The sequence below is a fragment of the Stenella coeruleoalba genome (genome assembly GCF_951394435.1).
Source record: "Stenella coeruleoalba genome assembly, chromosome: 1".
In the NCBI taxonomy this organism is placed as follows: Eukaryota; Metazoa; Chordata; class Mammalia; order Artiodactyla; family Delphinidae; genus Stenella; species Stenella coeruleoalba.
In genome coordinates this window covers 109,074,201-109,099,122 of record NC_137169.1, presented here as the reverse complement: position 1 = coordinate 109,099,122, position 24,922 = coordinate 109,074,201, and the positions used below count along the sequence as shown (strand labels likewise).

Genomic DNA, 24,922 nt, shown 5'->3' with positions numbered 1-24,922 from the left:
GTTATGAATGAACTGACCGTACTCTTATGAGAGGCCAAGCCTTCTATTGGTGCACTGTATTCTATCCCTTTGGCCTACTTAAGGATATCCCTCTCTGCTAGATCTTTCTCATCAGTGTACAGACATGCCACAACTGGGTTTCTCTCTCCCTGGTCTCTCTTAAACCTCTCCAAGCAGACTCTCACTCCCACCACTCCATCAAAACTACTGTCACCAGTGACCTTCATGTCCCTAACCAATGACCTTGCTCAGCTTTTGGCACAGCTGATAACTCCTTTCTCCTTGAACTTGGCTTCCAGGACATCACAGTCTTCTACTTCACTGGTTCTTCCTTTTTAGTTTCTTTCGCCAGTTCCTCCTTGTCCTCAAACAATGTTAGGGTGCCCCATGTCTCAATCCTTAGTACTCCTTGCTTCACTAAACTCTCTTGGTAATCTCGTTCAGTCACACGCCTTTAGAGGCCATCCAAAAGCTGACAACTTAACTAATTTCATGGTTGAAATATAGTGAGTGGGTTCAAATTCTGGTTCTACAACTTAAAGCTGTGTGACCTTGAGCAAGTTACTTTACCTTTTTTTGCCTCAGTTTCCTCATGGTATTTGCTGAATACTTCAATATTTGCTGAAGAAATGAATGAAACAGGGGCTTCCCTGGTGACGCAGTGGTTGGGAATCCGCCTGCTGGTGCAGGGGATGGGTTCAGTCCCTGGTCCAGGAAGATCCCACATGCCACAGAGCAACTAGGCCCTTGCGCCACAACTGCTGAAGCTCACATGCTGTAGGACCCTCAAACCACAACTACTGAGCCCAAGCACCACAACTACTGAGCCCATGTGCTGCAGCTACTGAAGCTCACGCACCTAGAGCCCATGCCCTGCAACAAGAGCAGCCACCGAAATGAGAAATCCACACACCTCAACAAAGAGTAGCCCCTGCTCACCGCAACTAGAGAAAGCCCGTGCAGCAATGAAGACCCAACACAGCCAAAGAAATGAATGAAACAAAAATAAAACTACCTTAACCAAGAAAAATGGTAGAGTTCATAAGTTTCTTTATAGAACCACCAATATAGAGAGAAATAAGAATTAACTCTGTTTTACAAATGAAGGGCGAAATTAGTAATTTGTGTTACTAATTCCCTTCTAACTATTTATCATCTCACAAAATTAATTGAATGTCCTTAACCCAGTGCAATCTGGCTTCTACTCTAATAGCTCTACTGAAATTTCTTCACTTAAGCCACTAGCGACCTAATTGCCATATTTTGTGAGCATTTTTCAGCCCTTACTGTGCTGGACCTAACTGTTAATCTCATTCTCCTTGAAATGTTTTGTCTCTTGGCTTTCACAAATCTCTGACCAATTTTCCCTTTCTCCTTCTACCCACTCCTTAAATGTCAGTAGTTTCCAGGGTTCAGTTCCCACGTTTCTGCTCATCCCTTCATCCAAACTAACTATCGTCTCTTGTCGGAAACTTGACCCTCTCAGAAGAGGGAGGAGTTTGAGGTCCTCCTTGCTACCCATACTTGCTTTCAAATTATTATTTCCCCTCCTTCTTAGAAAACCCCCATTCCTTTTGAGGTTTATACCATCTCACTTTTTCCGACTTTATCACCCTCAACTTCCCCTTCTTGTAGCTATCATCTACCAACATTTCCCTATATGCTGAGTATTTCAGCACCTGGTTAACTGTTTTCCTCTCTACCCAACTCTATTCACCATTCTCAGCAACCCACCGTCCACACCATGGCTCCTCAGTTTATTTACCTTCTCATCACCTATGACCTTTCTTTTGCACAGCCCCAGCAATGCACTCCTGAGGACATCTTGAGCCTTATCATCTTCAGAAAGTGCACAACCTCGAAATCCACACATTTAGACATCCTTTTTCTGACCACAACCTTTTTCCTTCCAGCTTACTTGTTCAAAGGCCCCACAGAAAAAATTCTTTGGCCTCATTAATACCTTCAGTTCATTGAGTCCTCTACTTTCTCATTGTCCCCATAGCCTTCTTTTATCTGAACTTCTGTAGCGTGCTTATCTAGGAAAACCCCAGCCCTGGATGAATCTAAACATCTGCCATCTCTTATTTGCACAGGCCCTCACGTAGCTGAACATAACTGGAGAAAATCACCCCACAAGCAGAAAAGTTGGGTGATTGTGATTTTATAGTGTTTCAGTGATCTTCTCACTCACCTTTCTTATCCCTCTCCTTTCGTCCAGCTAGCAGAGTGATTCAAACTTCAGATCTGATCATGTTACTCCTCTGCTACCTTCAGTGTTATCACATGTCTTAAAAGATCAGTTCCTCTCAGATTTTAACATGGATTTGAAGCACCTGGTAATCTTGTTAAAATGTAGGTTCAGCTTCAGTAGGTCAGGGGTAGAGCCCAATATTCTGCATTTCTAACAGACTTCCCCCATCATCTTTATTTTTCCCATTTTTATGAGGTAACCTCAAGGTTTAGTAATCTAAACCAGAAATTTTGAACTCCTAGCTAAAAAATTAGAAGGGTTTGATGCCTATCTTATCCTGAAGTCCCAGAGTGTTAGAGTTGGAACAGATCTTATAGGTCATTTAGGTTTATCTCCTCACTGTATGGATAAAGTATGGAGAAGGGAGCAAATTCTAGGCCAAAGCTAAGTCATGAAAAATTTCCCACCTTCCAAAACAAGGTTCTTTTCTACTGTACCACAAGACTGATTCTCAATTTTAAGTTTCTTTGTCTGGCCTTCCAAATCATTCAGTTTCTCAACCACTGCTAGAGCACATATAGTATGTGCCTATCTGTCAGTTGTTGAGCACACAAAGTCCAAGAGACAGGGTGCCTGCCCCCAGATGCTCAAGGCCTAAATAATATCCTCCCTTGTCCTCCCCACTTCTCCCAGATCTTCTCATCTCATATCCTTTTCCAAGTTTGTAAATGTAAATTTGGTATCAATAAAAGAATCACCGTTATACATGGCAAATCATGATGAGCTGTGAAAGAAAGCTAAGAGTTTGGGGAATTAAATCTTAAAACGGGTATTAAAGGACAAACATGCCCTTCCCTCAGCAGTAGCTTTCAGTCTTTATTTTGAAGTTACCTACATTTTGACTCACTACCCAGAACACACAACTTGTGCACAGTTGTATAATTGAAAAAAACATATCTAAATAAGCACACTGGTACTTATCCAGGATATATGTGAAGCATTCATTTTCTTTTTAAAGTCTGCCTACAACCCACTAATTTGATTTCATGAGCCCTAATGGTTCTAACCCTGAGTTGGAGACTCAGGAGTCATAATCACATTGAATACTGGACTGACCTGCCTCTGTTTCTGATTCAGTATGATAACTATCTTCTGCTCAGGCTAAACTCACGTCTGCAAGGAAAACCTCTCTACTGTTACATTACTCACTTTCTTTAAATTTCATTTAAATCACACTTATTCTAAGAAGGATTTCTGTCTATACCTTACTATTTTATTCCATATACCCTTTGTATTTATGTACTATATTTCATGATTGCCATGTGTTATTACTTTGTTTTGATTTCATTTATTTTTACTATGTTCCCAGTTAGACTAATTCCACTGGAGCAAAGATCCTGTATTCTGTTTCTTTGGGACCCTCCCAGCCCCTTCAGTTTTGCACCTGGTTGGCATTTTAATCAATCATCCATTGACCTGTGATTCTTGCAGGGTACAGATATTTGTCTCTGTCTTGGTATTTTTCTCATACCTGTTTCTCATGTGCCCATCCACTTCATTTGCTTACAGACTCAAAGCTTGTGAAAGAACAACTGTCACAGGCCCAGCTCTTCACCAGAGGCTATGAGGATGGCCTGGGCTTTGAATATGTGATATTCTATAATGATGATGAGAAAAGGACAGTTTGCTTGTTTCAAGGAGGTCCTTATCTGCAAGGGGTACCTGGGTAAGAATGATAGCCTAGAAATGTGGATCTAAGAGGTTGTTATCTTATAGTATCGCCCTGTATCCATGGACTACAATGAAGACATTAAAGTGGTAATGTAGATTTATGTTTATTGATATGGATAGATGTTTACTGTAAATTATTAAATGACAGAAGTATAGGACATAGGGCAAAAGAGTATAATTTTAGAGAGTATCATTAACATGTTAATATTGGTTTGTCACTAGATAGCCTTATAATTTTTAATTTCTTTTTCTTCTGTTTATCTTCATTTCCTAAATTTTTAAACAATGATGTGTATAGTTAGTTTAATAAAAACATAATATAAATTTTCTAAATTGGATTTTAGCTTTTTGCTTGCTTGTGACCTGGTTATCATTAGGTCCTGGCTTTGTTACAAATACTACAGTGTTATGCTATGAACAAAATGAAGGTGAGAACATGGATATAATTTGACATTCAGTACATTGAACATGAATTAAGTGGAACTTTCAGAAGTAGATTATATGGGAGGCTTGGATAATTTTTCTCTCTTAAGGGGCTGTTTTCAGAACTTGTGAACACATTTCTCTTTTCCTCTTGTAACTAGATTCCTTCATGGAGGTGCCATTGCAACAATGATTGATGCTACTGTTGGTATGTGTGCAGCTATACCTGGGGGAATTGTCATGACTGCCAATCTCAACATCAATTTTAAAAGGTAAAGTCATGGGTATTCTTTGCTTCTTAGATGTCGTAAGTCAGGTTCCCCAGCAGCAGACACTGAGAAAAGGATTTCTATGCAAGAAAGGAAGTACTCCCAGAGGAAACTATCTAGGGTGTAGGAGAAGAAGGACAAGGAAGGGGAAGAAGCCACCCAAGGTTAGGCGCTCAGTCCTGCAAAGGGTAGCTTCAGCCTGATCATGTAAGGAACTCTGGAGTGAAATGTGTGCCTCAGTATTTTCCCTACCTCAGGCAAGGGAGCTGGAGTCCTCATATTCTCTCACACGTTTGTCATAGGATAAGGGCTATCCTGGGGACTATAAATTCCCAGGTACTTCTTGCTCACTGTGTTTGAGCAAAGCAGGCTGTAAGAAAAATATCCAAAAAACAAAGGTGAAAAAAGGATTGAAGGGGATCTGAGTGAAGCACCAACATCCACTACATAACAAAACGTAAGTTTTACATAACTTCGCACAAAGAAGTAAAAGGGCAGCAAGAAAAGTTTGGTATCCATCAAAAACAAAGCTCAGCATGAGCTTATTTAATTCTTCAATTATGCAGCTATATCTCTAAGTCAAATAGTATGACTGGCATAGGCACAGAGAAAGAGAGCAATAGGGCAGAACAGAGTTTCAGAACAGAGTTCAGTAGAGATCTCCAAACGAGGTTCTGTGGGTTATTATTTCACACAGTAGGAGGCATGTAGGAACATCTCCATTTTATACCCGAGAGTTGTATGGCTTATGTGGCAGTCATCAGGGAGCCATGCTTCATAGATTGTGGGTTTACTTATTGAATATTTTAAGTAATACTTAGCCAGGCATATCCTACTCAGGGCTACTATCCTACTCTATAGAAAAGGACTCTTCCCCCTAGCAAATATCATTAGTTTATTTCAGGGGTCATCACAGCTTTTTCTATAAATGTTTTATGCTTTGCAGGCCATACAGTTTCTGGCACAACTAGTCAACTTGCCACTGTAGCACAAAAGCAGCCACAGACAATATATAAATAAATGGGTATAGCTGTGTTCCAGTAAAATTTTATTTACAAAACAGGCAGCTGGCCAGTGAAACATAGTTTGCCAACTCCTGGTCTATTTACCTGCAGGCCCAGTGAGAAAAAATTAGACAGGGTCATTTGCCTCCTTTTTTTTCCCAGGAGTGTTTCTCTTTGCTCCCCACCACACACACACACACACACACACACACACACACACACACACACACACAGTGAATAAATTGGAGGCCAGCTGCTTTAACTTCCTCCTCCCCAACTGCCAATATTAGTAACTTCAAAATAAAAATGACTTAAGATAGAAATTTATCATGTGAAAGAAATCTAGTATGGCAGCTCCCTGGTTCCCAGAGATGCAGGCTCTTTGTAGCTCATCTTTTTACAGTCCAGAGTGGCAGCAAGAGCCATCATCACGTGTCCTACACAGCAGGATTGAGGAAGGGGGGAAGAGCTGTCTTCTCTCTTTCAAAGAGACTTCCTGGAAGTACTACACAGCACACCCATTTAATCTCATTAGCATTAAGGGAGATTGGGAAAGTGGTCCCTTAACTGCTATCACTATCACCTCAAATAAATTCATTGTCAGCAGCTAACACAACCACAGACGTATTAATAAATCCATGCTTATAAATAATACAACATAAATTATTTTAAATACTAAGGCATTAATTAAAAACATAATCAGATTTAACTAATTCAGTAAAGAAAATAACAAGCCTAGTATGGTAGTTTTTTCTAAGCAGAATTATCTCAGTGATTACAAAACTTATTATTTCAGCTACACTTAGCCTATTAAATTTTTTTCATTCTGGGTTTGATTAATTTCTTCAGGCTGTCAATACCTATATTTTCCTGAGGTTGGAATAACTCATTCTTATAAACTCCCCAGGCTTATGGCAATTGTGTCAGACTGTAAAGAAACCAACTCATATCAGCGAAATTTGTAGGTTCTAATCCGTCAACCTGGTGATTCTTGATATGACAGGATTTTGCCTTTGAAGATGATTGGAACATGAGCCTGAATTCATGAGGCTGAGCTCCTCTTGGAGTTGAGGATTCCTTGCTGTGTCGGGGGACTTTCCAAATCTACACCTGTCCTTACAACCTAGTACTTCCCCTTATTTAGTATCTAAATCTACTTGTCTTAGTCATATTTATTCTGCCTTGGTTTACTGATTACCTACAATTAAATGCATCTCATTTAATTGGCAGAGGTAACATCTCTCAGGAGATAGGACAAGTGTCTATGTAGTTTTCTTTCAGGGATATTCAACTGGGCAAGACATTCACCTTCTTTCTAGCTGGTTCTTTTCTGTAATCAGTCCTTTCTGTTAGGGGAATAATTCTTGCATTTTGTTAAGGGAATAATTCTTGCATTTTCCAGAATTGTTTGGCTTCCTCACAGTTCTCTGCCTATTGGTGTGGAGGAGGGGATTATTGGGGGTTCTTATGGAGATTATGCAGGACTTTGAACACCCAAATGGCATACATCCATGGATGTAAATCCACTGAATGTGCATAAATATTCTTTTCACCTGTCAGCTCACCTGCACCTCACACACTTTGGGGGAACATAAGAGGTAACAGTCCTGATGCAGATGCTAAGGGCTGTACAAGTCTTTGCCTTGTTCATGCAGACTCTCAAGCCTTTTTGACAAACACGTGAAAGACTCCTTGATGAACATAGGTATCCTCTACATACCTCTACCCACACTTTACAGCTAAGAAAACTATTGGTTTGCTTATGCCATGGTGTGTGTAAGCATAATTCTTTGAATACAGCCTCCCCAAACCTTACCTGTACACCCCTTACTCTGTGTCTACCATTTCCTACTTCTACAGAGTAAAATACATATAAGACAGATACATACTTCATAGAAGAAACACTTACTTGTCAATACTCTTCTCTATGTGTAAACTGCTTAAAAAATTAAACTTATCCTATCATAGTTGTCCTTGAATTATAGCTATGGTTTTATACTCCTTGAGCTAGCTTTTCCTTTTTTTGAGAATCATTAGGAACTTTCCATAATGTAGTTAACTACAATTATCACCCTCTTTTCTATGCTTATGTTACATTTGGCCAATAGAAGTCTCTTTAGACTGACTCCTTGTGCTATCTGACTCCTTGTGCTAGCTTTTAAGTACTCTTGTCTCCTGAGAGACAGTATAATCACTAGTTAAGAGGACAGACATTGGAACAGGTTCAAATGCCCATTTTGCCACTTATTAGCTGTGTGACCTTCAACAAGTTACTTAACCTCTCTGTGCTTCAATGTCCTCATCTTTAAAAAGAGAATAATAATACCTTCCTCATAGGGTCATTGTGAGCAATAAATGAATTAACCCATGCAAAGTATCTAGGACAGAATCTGGCCTCATAACAAGTACTAAGTAAGTGTTAGCTGCTTGTTATTTTTATCATTAACATTGTTGTTATTATCATTACTTTTACTTCTAACAACAGTAAGGTTCATCTGTGCCAAGACATAGAATAGCTAGTCTACAAAGATCCCTGATTCCTTTTAATGGAGAATAGTGCTAAAGACCAGAAAAATATTAGATTGTTCCACATGTATTCTCATGGTGGGCAGGATGACCTTACTGCTAGGCTATTACAGTGTCAGAGCTGGAAAGTTATTAATGTTTAATAAGGTCATGAGTTCACTTTGATACTTTAGATTTAACATCTTTCATGCCTTATATTTTTAAAATATTTTTTAAATTTCTAGCTATAGTTAAAAAAAAGGCATAACATAAAATTTAGTGGCCTAACCTTTTTTAAATGTACAGTTCAGTAGTATTAAGTATATATACACTGTTGTGAAACAGATCTCCAGAACTTTTTCATCTTGCAAAACTGCAACTCTATACCCATTAAACAATAATTTCCCATATCCCCCTTCCCTCAGCCCCTGACAGCCATAATTCTACTTTCTGTTTCTGTGAATCTGACTACTGTTGTTACATCATATAAGTGGAATCATACAGTATTTGTCTTTTTATGACTGGCTTATTTCACTTAGCATAATGTCTTGAAGATTCATCCATGTTGTAGCATATAACAGGATATCCTTCCTTTGTAAGGCTGAATAATATTCCATTGTATGTATATACCACATTTTGTTTATTCTTTCATCTGTTGATGGATATTTGGGTTGCTACCACCTCTTGGCTATTGTGAATAATGCTATAATGAACATGGGTGTGCAGATCTCTGTGAGATCTTGCTTTCAGTTCTTTTGGATGTATACCCAGAGTGGGATTGCTAGATTACATGGTAATTCTACTTTTAATTTTTTGAGGAACTACTATACTGTTTTCCATAGCTGCTGCACCACTTTACAGTCCCACCAGCAATGCATAAGGGTTCCAGTTTCTCCACATCTTCACCACGACTTGTTATTTGGGTTTGGTTTTGTTTTTTAATAGTAGCCAACGTAATAGATGTGAGGTGATAGCTCACTGTGCTTTGATTTGCATTTTTTGAATGATTAGTGACATTGAGCATCTTTTCGTATGCTTGTTGGCCATTTGTATATCATCTTTGGAGAAATGTCTATTCAAGTCCTTCACTTGAAGAAGCATTTTTTAAATCAGATTTTTGTGAGTTTTTTTGTTGTTGAATTGTAGGAGTTCTTTATATATTCTGGATATTAACCCCTTATCAGATATATGATTTGCAACCGATTTTTTAGGTTGCTGTTTTACTCTGTTGATTGTGTCCTTTGATGCACAGAAGTTTTTAAGTTTGATGTAGTCCCATTTGTCTATTTTTTTTATTTTGTTGTCTGTACCTTTGATGTCATATCCAAGAAATCATTGCCAAACCCAATGTCATGAAGCTTTTCCCCAATGGAGGTCTTCAGTCCATTTCACATTATTTTTTGTATATGGTTTAAGGTAAGGGTCCAACATCATTCTTCTACATGTGGATATCCAGTTTTCCCAGCACCACTTTTGAAGAGACTGTCCTTTCCCCATTGAGTGGTATTGGTCACTTGTAGAAATTCATTTGACCATATATGAGAGGGTTTATTTCTACGCTGTCTGTTCTATTCCATTAATCTATATGTCTGTCTTTATGCCAGTACCACACTGTCTTGATTATTGTAGTTTTGTAATATGTTTTGAAATCAAGATGTGTGGGACTTCCAACTTTTTTCTTCTTTTTCAAGATTGCTTTGGCTATTCAGGGTCCCTTGAGATTCATGTGAACTTTAGAAAATTATACTCTATAAACAGTTATTATATTATTTTGTATTTTTCCTTTCTCTTATTATTCAAGGAATTTTTCATTGTAAGGGATAGATCTTTTTTTTTTAATGTATCGGTAGTGGTGATAATGTTTTTAATATTTTTTAAAATTTATTTATTTATTTTTTGCGGTACACAGGCCTCTCACTGTTGTGGCCTCTCCCATTGCGGAGCACAGGCTCCGGACGCACAGGCTCAGCGGCCATGGCTCACGGGCCCAGCCGCTCCACGGCATGTGGGATCTTCCCAGACCTGGGCACGAACCCATGTCCCCTGCATCGGCAGGCGGACTCTCAACCACTCTGCCACCAGGGGAGCCCTTTAATATTTATTTTATTTATTTATTTATTTTATTTTTGGCTGCATCAGGTCTTAGTTGCAGCACATGGGATCTTTGTTGCGGCATGTGGGATCTTTCATTGCAGCACGCAGGCTCTCTAGTTGAGGCACGCGGGCTCAGTAGTTGTGGCACGCAGACTTAGTTGCCCCACAGCATGTGGGATCTTAGTTCCCCAACCGGGGATCAAACCTGTGTCCCCTGCGTTGGAAGGCAGATTCTTAACCACTGGACCACCAGGGAGGTTCCAGAGATAGATCTCTTAATTCACAATAGCTTAAGGAAAAAAGGAACATATTGGCTTACATGGTTGAGAAGACAGTTATGGCTGGGTGCAGGTATTCAAGGATGCCATTAGGAATCTGTGCCTGTGTCTCAGCCACACTTTTCCTTTAGGTCTTCTTCATCCTCGGGTAGCCTTTCCCAATGTAGTGCTACAGCTACCAGGCAGGCTTGTATCTTGCAAGCCTAGCAACTCCAGCAGAAAAAGAACCCAGCCCCAAGGGCTGCAGCACAAGCTCCAGGATTGACAGTTTCAACCCATGCCCACCTGCACAACCAGTCACTGGGGGGGCGGGGGGGGCGGGGGGCATGGGGGGTAAGAATCAGCTGTCAACTCTAGTTAACCTACATGGGCTGAAAATTGAGGTGATTCCCCAAAGAAAGGGGAAGGTAGGTGTGTGAATGAGAGAGTGTGGTGAGGGGTAGGACAGATGGATAAATGAAAGACACAACATTAGTAGGAAAGGGAGATGCTGAGCAGGCAAGAACACCTAATGTCCCCCGGGTCTTAGCAAATCCTGGATTGGCAAAGCTCAGTTGTTCCATCGAGAAGTTCAGGAAAATCTACTGGGAGCAAAAACTGGACAGAGGGGTAATCAGAGTGTTAATTTCCTTTCCACATGGAGTAGTTCCTTCACCCACATGATGGTACTATAGGAACATAAAACACATCTCCCTACTCTACATTATGTTTCTACCAACTAAAATTATACCTTTAAAGAGATACCTTTTTCATTATAGTACTATATCTCTAAGATTCCCAGAGGTGACTGTAACCACTAGATACATATAGCTATATAAATTTAAATTTGAATTAATAGAAATTAAATAAATGTAAAGATTCGGTTTCTCATTCACAATAACCACATTTTGAGTGCTCAGTAGCCATCTGTGGCTACCATATTGGACAGCTCAGCTGTGGAGCATTTCTGTCATCACAAAGTTCTGTTGGACAGCACTGAATTAGCACATTAAGCTGTTACCAGGAGTTTGTTATTCAGTGTCTTTCTAGTGACAGTTACTCTAAAGGGGATTGGGTGAGAAATTGACAGAGATTGACAGAGAAAATGAGAGAAGCTGACTGGGACCATCCCATGGTCCTATTTTCATTTCTTTAAAGGATTTCAGCTCCCTTCAGATGGGACAGCCTCTGCCATCGCAGAGCTGGAATCATCTGGTGATTTCTTTGAACCTAACCCACAACAGCAGTCTCTGGACTGGGTGCCCAGGAGCCACCTGAGAGCAATGGTGCTTGGGAGGAAGGGGGTGTGAGCAACTGGTGGTGTCAGCATTTTATCTAAAACAGCACCCACTGATACCAGGTATCATAAATTTCCACCCCTGTCATGCACCTGATCATCTCTCAATGCTACATAAATCTGATAAAAGCTGGATTTTTTCTTTTTTTTTTTCTGCAGACCTATCCCCCTCTGTTCTGTTGTTGTGATAAATAGCCAACTTGATAAAATTGAGGGGAGGAAATTCTTTCTTTCTTGTACTGTTCGAAGTGTTGATGAGAAGATCCTGTACTCAGAGGCAACAGGTAAGGAGCTGCCACTTTCTATTTTAGGTTTGGTTTAATTTATTTTGGGTTTTTTTGTTTTGGGGGGTTTTCGTTTTGTTTTGGTTTGGTTTTATAACCCATACATGCCAAGAAATTCTTAATTCCCTGCATGCAAAGAACAAGTTAAAGGTATTCTTACTTATTGCTGGTAGAGAGCTGGTATATCTCTCAAAGTTATAGTCATGTACCTTTTGACCCATTTTCAGGATTTTATCCCATAGGTATACTAACATGTGTGCAATGTTACAATGTGTAAGGTTGCTGGTAGAGAGCTGGTATATCTCTCAAACTTATAGTCATGTTCCTTTTGACCCATTTTCAGGATTTTATCCCATAGGTATACTAACATGTGTGCAACGTTACAATGTGTAAGGTTGCTCTAGGATTCCAGTAGTTGTGCTACTCATGCAATGTTATTTGGACTAGCAAAAGATTGGCAAAACATAAATATCTATCAATAGGAGACCAGGTAAAGAGACTACAGTTCATCCATAAACTATATTGTGTGTGCCATAAAAACTATTGTGGAATATTGTGGTGCCATAAATAAGAATAAGGAAACTCCTTTTTGTATGATATGCAGCTATATGTCATTACTATATATTGAGTGAAAAACACAGGCTACAGGACAGTGAGTGTGTTTATGTTATCATCAGTGTAGAAAAGGTAGAGAGGTTCTTCCCATTCTCTTGCCTTTTTCTTCTTCCTTCCATTTCACCCCTTCCTTCCTTCCTTCCTAAATATTTCTAAAGCTATTAGATAGAGTCGGGCATGGTGGGCTGGGGGATAAGGGGGAAGCCACAGGGAGGGGTGGCTACAGCAGCCCATCGCTGTCTGGGAGCCTGTGTGGAGTGGAGGGTGTCTGCACAGGGGAGTGGCCCAGCACAGGATGTCAGAGCCCAACTATGGGAAGGAAGGAGTCCCCATGGGGAGCAGCGTGGGTGTCAGAGCCCACAGGGAGAGGGTGGCGTCTGCACAGGCTGGCAGCCGTGACGGGAGCTAGGTTTCTCACATCAGAGGAGTTCCAGATATGGAAAAAGAGTTAACAAGAATGAGCACTGTTGTGTTGGATTGGAGTTGGAGATACTAGACATGGATATTTTCTCAGTCTTTTGCTCTTGCAAATACTGTTGTAATGAGTAACTTTGTATATCGTCAGCTGTCACAGGGCCTTTGCAAGTGAGGGGTCCTGGAAGCCTCACCTTCAGTAGCTTCAGACTTAGACAAGTTAATTTAGATATCCACTGCTTTTTGTTTTATTTATTTATTTATTTATTTATTTATTTAATCTGGCTGCTCCAGATCTTAGTTGTAGCACGTGGGATCTAGTTCCCTGACCAGGGATCGAACCGGGCCCCCTGCTTTGGGAGCATGGAGTCTTAACCACTGGACCACCAGGGAAGTCCCTTTTTGTTGTTTTTATTTTTTATTTTAATGGACCTCAGATGCACATGTTTGGGTTACTCAGAATCCTTGATTTAGGATACAGAGCCATTATTGGTACGTGAATGGTAATCTTTTACTTACTCATTCACTAATGTATTTATTTTTCTAATTTAATAATAAACATCCTGAAACCTACAATCAAACAAGAACCAGAATCTTAATAATATTATATCCCTACCTAATTACTTTTCCCCACCTCATCCTCCTATTTTTCCTTCAGAGGTAACTCTGATCTAGAATTTTGTGATTTTCATTCCTTTATACCTTATTGGGTTTTTTTTAAAGTTTGATTAAGAATATATTTGTAAAAAAAAAAAAAAAGAATATATTTGTGCCTAAGTAATATATTGTTTAGTTGTTTGTTTTTGAGCTTTGTAGAAAAGAGATTGTGCTATATGTGCTTTTCTGGGACTTGATTTTTTTTTTTGTACCCAGCTTCATGTTACTGAAGTTCACCCATGTTGTTGGCTATGAAGTTTGCTCATTTACTGCAGTATGATATTCCATTGTGTGACTATACCACAATGGATTTATCTCTTCCTCTAATGGTGGGCCTCTGACTATTATGAATGGCGCTACTATTAACATTCTTATTCATGTCTCCTGCTGGTGTATATGGGCAAGAGCTTGGCATATACTTAGGAGTGGAATTTCTGGGTTGGAGGGTATAAGAGTGTTCAGCCTTACAGGGAAATGCCAGACTGTTTTCTAAAGCTGTACCAAGTTACATTCCCACCAGCAATATATGACATTCTGTTGATCCCTATCTTTTCTAGCAATTGGTAAAGTCAAATTTCTTGATTTTTGCCAATCAAATGGTTATAAAATGGTATTTCAGTTTGATCTAAAGTTGCATTTCCCTGATTACCTATGGAGCTGAGAATCTCTTCATATCTTTATTGACCATATTTGTTTCCTATTCTGTGAAATCCCTGTTTTCTCAGCCTCTTTTATTGGTTTTTTATCCTCTTTTTTTTTTAACTGATTTATAGGAATTCTTTATTTTTTATAAAACGAATCTTTTTGTTGGCTATATAAGTTGCACATATCTCCTTCTAGTATATAAGTTGTCTTTTATTTGCTTTAAGTTATCTTTTTTATTAACAGAAGTTTTTAATGTAAATATAGTCACATTTATTAAATTTTTTCCTTTATGGTTAATGCTTCTTGTATCTTGTTTAAGAAATTTATTTTTCCCTTAAGAGTCAGCTGTTTGCTGGAATGATAGATAAAAGAAGCAGGAGGAAGATCATGAATAATTTGAATCCACAGTCAATGTAAAAATCCTATTCCAGGCTGTGGTTTATACTTTCTGTCTCACTAAACCTTTCAGTATCATAAAGGTAACAGATGGCTCAGTTGTAATTTTACTTCCTTTCACTTCCTTGACTATCTCTAATGGAAGTGGTAATGAACCATGAAATGACCAAGTGGCAGAGGACCTGGTTACCCAGGAGAGCTAATACAGTATTGTGAGAATCAAAAGTTGATTCTTTTTTTTTTTAATAAATTTTCTTAAGGTTCTTTCCTTTTTTTAAATTCTATTATTTTTATTTTATTTGTTTTTGGCTGTGTTGGGTCTTGGTTGGGGCACACAGGATCTCCATTGCAGCTTGCAGGATCCTCCACTGTGCTGCGCAGGCTCCTCATTGTGGAGCGGGGCTTCTCTCTAGTTGTGTCACACAGGCTCCAGAGCACGTGGGCCGTGTAGTTGCTGTACATGGACTCTCTAGTTGTGGCCTGCGTGCTCAATAGTTGCGGCACGTGGGCTTAGTTGCCCTGCGGCATGTGGGATCTTAGTTCCCCAACCAGGGATCAAACCCGCATCCCCTACATTGGAAGGCGGATTCTTAACCACTGGACCACCAGGGAAGTCCCCAAAAGTTGATTCTTAATTTGGCTGAAAAATGAGAGTGGGCAGATAGCCTGAAGGTACCAATATGAATCAAAGTGCTTTTGTGTGTGTATATATGTATTTCTACTTAGAGAAGTCCCATCAGATAGATTGAAGTCAGTTGACTTATAATCATCTTCTGTTATTTTGTTGTTTAGGCTTATTTATAAAGCTGGATCCTGAAAAAAGTTTGATATAAAAGAGCTTCTGGTGAATTCCATACCAATCTGCGTAAGGCTGTCCCTCCTCCAGAAGAAGCAGTTGTCTTCAGTCCTATTCTACTCACCCACTGTTGAATCCCCCATCGGGTGAAGTCTGCTAACACGGACCTTCCTAAACAAGTCTTTTGAATACAATTCCAGGAGCTCCATTTCCACCTTCCAAACTTTTTTACACAGAGACACTCCCTGTGAGAGTATCAGCAGTTCTTTCTGTCTCCTTAGGATAAGTGTCTGGTTCTCCTAAAATTTGAATGGGCTCCTTAAGTTTGCATAGGTGTGATGTCTGATCCATTGCATTCTGGAGAAAAAAATCATATTGAAACTTTTACCACAAACTTGGAAATGCCAGAAAACCAAAGGAAGGAATAAATATGTGGGTGCACGAATATGTGTGTATGTGTGTGTGTTGTGTGTGTGTGCATTATAAATTACAAAACCAGCTTTGTTGTATCTAAACAAATCTTTTTGGCTACAGTAGGAAACACAACTAGTTCCTATAGGATTGGATACCTCACATCTGTTGTCTTGGATTCTAAGGATTAAACTACTGTGCCATTTTAACATAGGCTGTGTTATTGTATCTTACCAATAGCATAGTATTGGTAATAGCATCACTGGAAGGAGCCTGTATTCATTTCCTAAGTGTTTTAATCCATTTGGACTTCTGTAACAAAATACCACAGACCAGGTAGCTTATAAAAAACAGAAATTTATTGCTCACAGTTAAAATGGAAAGTCCAGGATCAAGATGCCAACATGGTCACCTTCTGGTGAGGGCCCACTTACTGGTTCATATCTGGTACCTTCTCACCTGTCCTTATTTGGTGGAAGGAGCTAGAGATCTCTCTGGATCCTTTTTGTTAAGGACACTAATCCCATTCATGAGGGCTCCACCTTAAGCACTTCCCCAAAGCCCCACCTACTAATACTATCACACTGGGCATTAGGATTTCAACATATGAATTGGGGTGGTGGGGCAGGGTCTATATGTAGATAATCCCAAAGAATCTACAAAAAAAACTAAAGCTAATAAACGAATTCAGCAAAGTTGCAGCATACAAGACCTCATAAAAATTTTAAACTTTTGTGCATCAAAGGACATTATCAAGAAAGTAGAAAGGCAACCTATAGAATGGGAGAAAATATTTGCAAATCATATATCTGATAAGGGTTTAATATCCAGAATATATTAAAAATTCTTAAAGCTCAACCCAAAAAAAGCCCACAATTTGAAAATGAGCAAAGGACTTGATTAGACGTTTCTCCAAAGAAGGTATACAGATTGCCAACAAGCACATGAAAATATGTTCAACATCATTGGTCATTAAGGAAATGCATATCAAAACCACACTTCATATTCACTGAGATGACTATAATTTTTTAATGGAAAATAACAAGTGTCAACGAGAATATGAAGAAATGGAACACTCCTACATTGTTGGTCAGAATATAAAATGGTGCAGCTGCTATGGAAGACAGTTTGGTGGTTCCTCAAAAGGTTAAACATAGAATTACTATATGGCCCAGGAATTCTACTCCTAGGTATATGTCCAAGAAAAATGAAAACATATGTCCACACAGAAACTTGTACACAAAAGTTTATAGCAGCATTATTCATAATAACCAAAAGGTGGAAACAACCCAAGTGGAAAATAACAAGTGTTGGCATAACCCTCAGACAATGCTAGTGGGAATATAAAATGGTGTGACCACTATGGAAGACAGTTTGGCAGTTCCTCGAAAAGCTAAACATAAAATTACCATATGACCCAGCCATTCCAAAGGAATTGAAAAGAGGGACTCAAACAGGTACTTATATGCCAGTGTTCATTGCAGTATTATTCACAATGGCTAAAAGGTAGAAGCAATCCAAGTGTCCATCAGCAGATGAATGGGTAAGTAAAACCCATAAAATAGAATATTATTCAGCCATTAAAAGGAAGGAAATTCTGACACATGCTACAACATGGATGAACCTTGAAAACATGCTAAGCAAAATATGCCAGACAAAAGAGGACCAATATTGTATGATTCTACTTGCGTGAAGTCTCTTGAGTAGGCAAATTCATAGAGACAGAAAATAGAATAGAGGTTAAAAGGGGGCTGGGGAGAGGGAGGAATAGGGAGTTATTGTTTAATAGGTACAGAACTTTTCGGGATGATGAAAAAGTTTTGGAAATAGAGGTGATAGTTACACAATATTGTGGATGTAATTAATGCCACTGAGTTGTACACTTGAAAGTGGTTAAACTGGCTAGTTCTATGTTATATTTTTTTTACCACAACTTTTAAAATTTAATGTAATATACAGAAAGCATTGAATTATATACTTTAACATGTGAATTGTATGTTAAATTTTATCTCAACAAAGCTGTTGAAAAAGGTAATACTTAAAATAAAAGTACAGGGACTTCCCTGGTGGCGCAGTGGTTAAGACTGTGTGCTCCCAATGCAGGGGGCATGGGTTCGATCCCTGGTCAGGGAACTAGATCCCACATGCATACCTCAACTAAGAGTTTGCATGCTGCAACTAAGGAGCCCGCCTGCCACAACTAAGACCCGTTGCAACCAAATAAATAATTTTTTTAAGTAATTGAGAAAACTGCAAGTACATGTTTCCCCCATTATCCCAAAGTACAGTGTTCCTATGAAACCTTTCATAAACTGAAATAGTGTAAAGCAAAGAAGCAATTACCTAAGGACACATCTTGCAAGTAAATTGAGATAAAGCACAGATGCTCACAGACACACTTCAAAGCTGTGGCTGCTTGTTGCTGGGATGTTGAGTGTAGTTCCCTGGGAAGGAGTTGGCAGTGCCACTCTTGCTGCTGCTTAGGGTACCCACTGCATCTAAAAGACTTGCTGTAGGGACTTCCCTGGCGGTCAGTGGTTAAGACTCCGTGCTTCCAATGGAAGGGGTCGTGGGTTCAATCCCTGGCCAGGGAGCTAAGATCCCATATGCCATGCAGCACGGCAGCCAAGAAAATTTTTTAAAATAAAAAAAATAAAAGGCTGGCTGTAAAATGCTTAATGCTACTTTTGCTTTTCAACTTTTTTCATAAAAGCGAAAATCCTCTTCAGGTACCTTTCAGTTAGTGAAAACAGGTACTAATATAGGTCTTTTGTAAAATCAAATTTGAGTAAGGCAAACTTTTGAAGAGCAAACACAAGAAAACAGCAGAGCTGTCACTTACATTCCAGGAGTCCTTTGTCAGTCACATTACAAGCATAAAACTGACTGACGTATTCTGTTTCATTGCTCTCATTTAAAATACTATTATGATAAGGTGTTTCTAGTAAAAGCAAAAATATGATTTTATTTATTTATTGGCTGTGTTGGGTCTTCGTTGCTGTGCTCAGGCTTTTTCTAGCTGCGTCGAGCAGCTTGGTTGCGGTGCGCGAGCCTCTCATTGCTGTGGCTTCTCTGGTTGCAGAGCATGGGTCTAGGCAGGTGGGCTTCAGTAGCTGTGGGACACAGGCTCAGTAGTTGTGGCTCGCGGGCTCTAGAGCGCAGGCTCAGTAGTTGTGGCGCACAGGCTTAGTTGCTCCGTGGCATGTGGGATCTTCCCAGACCAGGGCTCGACCCCGTGTTCCCTGCATTGGCAGGCGGATTCTTAACCACTGTGCCACAAGGAGGTTAACACTCTGTGCTCCCAATGCAGGGGACCCAGGTTCAATCCCTGGTCAGAAAACTAGATCCTGCACGCCACAACTAAGAGTTCACATGCCACAACTAAAGGTCCCGCACGTGGCAACGAAGATCTCGCGGGCTGCAACTAAGACCTGGCGCAGCCAAATAAATAAATAAATGTTAAATAAATAAATAAATAAAATGAATGTGACCTTACTTTGTACCCCACACTTGGAAAACAGATGTGACTGTCCCATTGGTTTTGAAGGTACCACCTCTCAAGTGATTGGGTATGAGAAAGGGGGAATTTCAGGTGCAGGCCTGGCCAGGCCTATGAGCACACATGTGCATGCACACACACACACACACACACACACACACACACACACACCACACACACACACACCTTCAGGATTTGTCACTTTCTGAGCTTAGAGATCCTGCCTCTCTCTGCCTCTTAGCATTTCACAAATAGGAAATCAGTTACAGCTGAGCAGTTGGGTGAGCTCTCACGTTTCTGGGAGGAGCTCAGGCTTCCCTCGGTTGGCCTAGTTCCCTGACCCTGTACTCTGCCGGGGGGCCCCCTCCTTCAGCCCAGTGACCACACCAGGCAGCAGCACTTGGAGCCAGCAGCTGCCCATCAGCTCCCCAGCTCCCCTGGGCATGGGGTCTTCTGCCATAGCCCTGCCTTCCCTGTGTTATTCTTCTCCCAGGTGAGCATCCCAGCAGCCCACCCAGAGCCCCTCTGGGCAGAGTACTTAGCAACAACTACTTTTAACTCCACCCGGTGTCCCAGGTTCGGTGAAGACAGCTTTTTCTCCTGTCTTGACCAGCCTGAGGCCGAGCCTCCCATTAGCACTTCCCACCCACAGCAAAGACCAAGAACCTTAGAAACTGGATAAAGCAAAAACCCTGCAGCACCGTAGAGCCAAATGATTAATCAGTTCCAACATATTTTCCTTTCCAAAGGGCCCACTGTGGGCACCAGAGTATAAAATGAATCTCAGGAAAGTCCCTCCCAGAGGGAACCAGGAAAAGACAGCTGACCTAGGAGGACTCAGAGAGGACAGATCTGGGGCAGACAAGCAAGAAACTTCTGGAAGAGTGATGTGAGAAAGGCCCAAGAATGAGCTTAGAACCAGGGGACATGATCAGCTGCGTGCAAGACAAGATCCAATTAGAGTCTGGCTCATGCAAAATTTTTATACATTAGTTGCAACATTTAAACGTTAGAAGTTTTCACATAAAAATCTGGATTTGTGCTGGCTTTTTTGGGAAAATGAGAAGAGCTGGCAACTGGGCCTGGATTCTATGGTGGCAACTCCTGAATGGAACATGGCCAGCACAGCCCCCTCTTGGGGCCCTCAAGTTTGCCCATCGCTCTCTGAGTGCACAGTGGCTCAGGTCCAGCCTGCCCCCTGACGCTTAGCTCGTAAGAAGGTCAAGAAACCAAGTGTCCCTGAGGGCAGGACCAGCCTGGGCGGGAGTCTGGAGATCAGCCATGAACTGATAGGGAGATGGGCAGTCGGGGAGCCCTCCAGAAATTGCCCTGTGTGAGCCTATAGGGCCGAGTCTTCAGGACGGATTTCAGTTCACAGTGCACTAAATAGCAATGGTGTCTAGGAAGGCTACCAGGGAAGTTCCTTCCTCATCCAGAAAGGCCAGATGGGTGTCATCCCAGACAGAACCCCTCCAAAGTGTTGGGAATCCCCCATCACAGCAGGGAGCCAGCCAGCCCTGCTGGCCATCAGGGGAGATCCACCACATGTCCAGAATGATCTGAGAAGACTTCCAGCTCCCCCCAAGATGAGGAGGACTTTGTAAGATTTCTGGAAATGTTATAATTTTCCTCTTTAAATGTCTTGAAACAACACAAAAATCTTTAAACAAAAAAATGTCCTATGAACTTGTTTGGCGGGCAGCAAGGGAGGAGGGAAGGCTGGGGAGACTAAGTGCTATTGCGTAGTCAGTCTTGTGAGGGAAGGGAACTTGAAAAGAGAGAAGAGGGCACGAGTTTACATTTGGGGGGACCCGGGACCAAGAAGTGACCTGCCAAACCTACCACGGCCTTGGTTACCCGTGTTGCTTCGCTCCAAGCCAAAGAATTTTCCAGTTCAGTGGTGTGCCGGAGCCAGTGCCTACCAGCTTGCAAGAGCTGGTTGAGCACACCTCTTCCCAGCCTCATGGTCAGGGTCAGTGGCATCATATCGGTAGCCTGAAATCAGCCACCATGGGAATATTTACACAACAAAAGCTGGCAAATGCTACCAATTAGAGTTCTCCGCCCCACCAGGAGCTGTTAATCCCTTACCACTTACCAGCACACCACTGCTGGTTCTTCTGGGCACCACCTGCCAGGTCAGGCCCAGGATGTGCTTCTGGGGATTTGTCATGTCTCAGCCAGAGAAGCCCCAAACTCAACATTCCCCCACAAGGTCCCAAACAGGAAATGCACCAGGCAGACAACAAGCTAAATGAGAATCCAACAGGAGTTCTGAATTACGCCGAACCTTCACTGACTTCCCTGTTTTCTAATTGCTTATCCAGGTCTGGGGAGAAGCTTTTTCTCTGAGCCGAGTGTTCTTTGTTCTCTCTGAGCTGAGTTCACACAGAAGGAGAAGGGCTGTGGCCAAAGACCATGTTCGAGACACTAGCCAAGCACCTTTCCACCTCCCTGGGTAGGTGAATTCCCAGCCCACGTGTCGGAAGAGCTCTGTGTTGCAGAAAGAATCCACAAGATGTGTGAAATGGTGGGAAAGGAGTCCAAAAGGGGGAAAACAGCGCTTTCCTCACAATCCTAATCTTTCTCTTCCTAGATGGCCTTGGACAACCAACTTCCTCCATCTTATGCCAGCCACCAGAATTCAGCACCCCACATACGATTTTGCCATCCCCATAGACGTTCTCCTCAGATATCTTTCTCTCTAATTACCTTCCATCTGTCATACCCTTGATCCTATTATTCCTGCTTTTAAATATCACAGACATCGCCAGATCTTCATTTCTTTTATTTTCACTCTTCCCCCCTCCCAGCTGGGAAATGGAGGCTGGTCATCTCAACCACTGTCCTTTAATTTCCCTGTATTCTCCTGGACCACAGCATCCAGTTGAACCTTAGATATTATCAATTCAAGGAAAATAAAAGTTATACAAGAAATAAAAACTAACTATAGCATATGGCAAGGCTGAGAACAAAATTTTTGTAATCATGATGATGTAAGGATTTGAAAGTTGACTTAACCAAAAATTGCAAAACAACTAGTAAAGTAGGAGGGTGCCTACAGGAAAAGCTTCCTGTGTTTCCCCTTTACTTTCACACACACCTCTGATGTCAGATGTGTGGGGTTTTCCTCCTCACCAAGCAATTCTCTGCAACACCAGTTGGATGCCCTGTAATTCAATTCTTACACTAACCAAAGTTAGTGCAGACCCCACTGGTTAAAGGCTCAGTCCCACGAGACTGTGCCCCACTTCAAATGCCAGTCGCAAGTAATAGGTCACCAAGGTACCCACAACTTCTGTCTGACTTGGCTACAAATCAGAGGTTCCATGAGCCCTCCTCTCCTTGGATTTGATTGTTGGCTAGAACAGTTCACCAAACTCAGAGAAACACTTACTTACGCTTACCAGCTTACGATTTAATGAAGGGTATGATAAAAGATACACATGAACAGTCAGATGAAGAGATACATAGGGCAAGGTCTGGGAGGATCCTGAGTGCAGGAATTTCTGTCCCCATGGAGGTGGGGTGTGCCAACCCGGAATTTTTTTAAATTTTGGGATTTTTATGGAGGCTTCATCACGTTGGGATAATGGATCATTAAGTCAGTCTCCAACCCCCTCCCCTTCCTGAAGGATGGGAGGTGAGATTGAAAATCCCAAGCTTCTAATCATGGCTTGGTCTTTCTGGTGACCACCCCCACTCCTGAGGCTATCTGGTGTCCACTCAGAGTCACCTCATTGGAACAAAAGATACTCCTGTCACCCAGGAAACTTCAAGGGATTTAGGAGCTCTGTGTCAGGAAGCAGACAATGAACTCAGGCAATGAAACAAGGATTTCCTTTTCCAGGTTCAGCTACTGATTCTTCTTGGGATGACAGCCCCTGCCTCCTCCTGGGACAACCTTCCTGGGATCAGCTTCCAGCCTCCGGGGCCCCCTGTGGATCCCTCTCCTTCTCCCTACTCCCTCTTCCTCAGCCTCCCCTTCAGTCCGTCTACCCTTTCTAAGATTCCTCTTTTCACTCCTGTCTCCTCCTCGAGTCCCATCTCCCAAATCAAGTATCACACATAGAGGCTGGCAGAGGGAATGAAGGAATGCTCAGTACCAGGGGAGGGTGGGGCAAACCAGAGGACACGGGGCATCCTCATCCTCTCCACAGCTACTGCAAAGGAATGCAGATCCTGTTGCCAGATTTTTCCACTTATCTGGAGGTCCTTGGCCTTCTGCTTTGTATGAAACTCCCTGTTTTATTTTATTTTATTTTTGGCTGCTTTGGGTCTCAGTTGCGGCATGTGGGATCTTTTGTTGTGGCACACAGGCTCCTCTCTAGTTGTGGTGCAAGGGCTTCTCTCTAGTTGCAGCGCACGGGCTTAATTGCCCCATGGCATGTGGGATCTTAATTCCCCGACCAGGGACGGAACCCGCGTCTCCCTCATTGGAAGGTGGATTCTTAACCACTGGACCACTAGGGAAGTCCCAACTCCCTGTTTTTAAATGTTGACAACTAACTCAAATGTTTATGATTAGACCCAGAGACTAAATCAACCAAAAAACTGGGTTCCCCCAGTCCTTGAAGAAGTTTCCTTGAAACCTTGACAAGAGATGAGGAAAATATTTATATCCTAGTCTTCTAGGACAGCTAACTACAGGAGGTGGGATAAAGTCTTTAAATTTCCATATTAAATCAGTAAGATCTTTCAGAACCTACCAAACTCATCATCATCATCATCATCATTATAATTTCATCTTTGCATAGTTCTGACCTTTAGAACACACTTTATTCTAGTGCATTAAAATCTGGGACTTTTCGTTGAAAACTGGCAGTTTTAATTCAGTACAAGAAATACCACGCACCCTTGCAGATGCTCACTGAACACTCCTCCCCACTCCCCCACTCAAAGCTGGCTCTTTCCCAGGCTCGTCATCAGCAAAGCCTCCTCTGCCCCGCTCCCTGCCTCACTCCCAGCATTGTCTGCTGCCATCACCCGCTCCCTGGGGTTCCCAAAGCACAGAATGCCCTTGCTAAGCGGCTCCCTCCCTGAATGCTTTTCTGGCCTCCCCTTCCAAGGCCTCCCCCCACCCCACCCCATGCCTCCCCACCCTGTCCTCACCAGGGACCAGCAGGCGGAGGCTTGCCTGGGCTGCCCTCTGCATGAGATAGAAGAAGGGAGTGGCTGAGGGCTGCGAGTTGGTTTTCTGAGTCCCAGGATCATACCAGAGGTTTCAGAGTCTTGCTGCAGAGCACCTGCCACAAACACTCCACCAACACACACAGACACTCCACCAGTAGCCTCCAATCAAGGATTAGACCTCCCTTATCTTTCTGGGAATATTACTGAGTTCTCCCCAGAAAAACTCCGGGGCGACTCTCCAAAGCTTCACATACGCTATACTATTTCATTATGTACTTTTTTGCTCCTTTAATAAATA

General features: G+C 41.6%; 1 protein-coding gene across 1 annotated transcript in view; it reads left to right on the top strand.

The window, feature by feature from the left end:
* THEM4 (thioesterase superfamily member 4) overlaps positions 1-16,929 on the top strand; it is a 38,831-nt gene extending 21,902 nt beyond the window's left edge. The window contains exons 3-6 of the mRNA XM_079929262.1: positions 3,764-3,920; positions 4,510-4,620; positions 11,934-12,058; positions 15,578-16,929. Of these exons, the coding sequence (XP_079785388.1) occupies positions 3,764-3,920; positions 4,510-4,620; positions 11,934-12,058; positions 15,578-15,618 (434 nt within the window). The 3' untranslated portion in view covers positions 15,619-16,929. The remainder of the gene's footprint in view (positions 1-3,763; positions 3,921-4,509; positions 4,621-11,933; positions 12,059-15,577) is intronic.
* Positions 16,930-24,922: the final 7,993 nt, after the last annotated feature.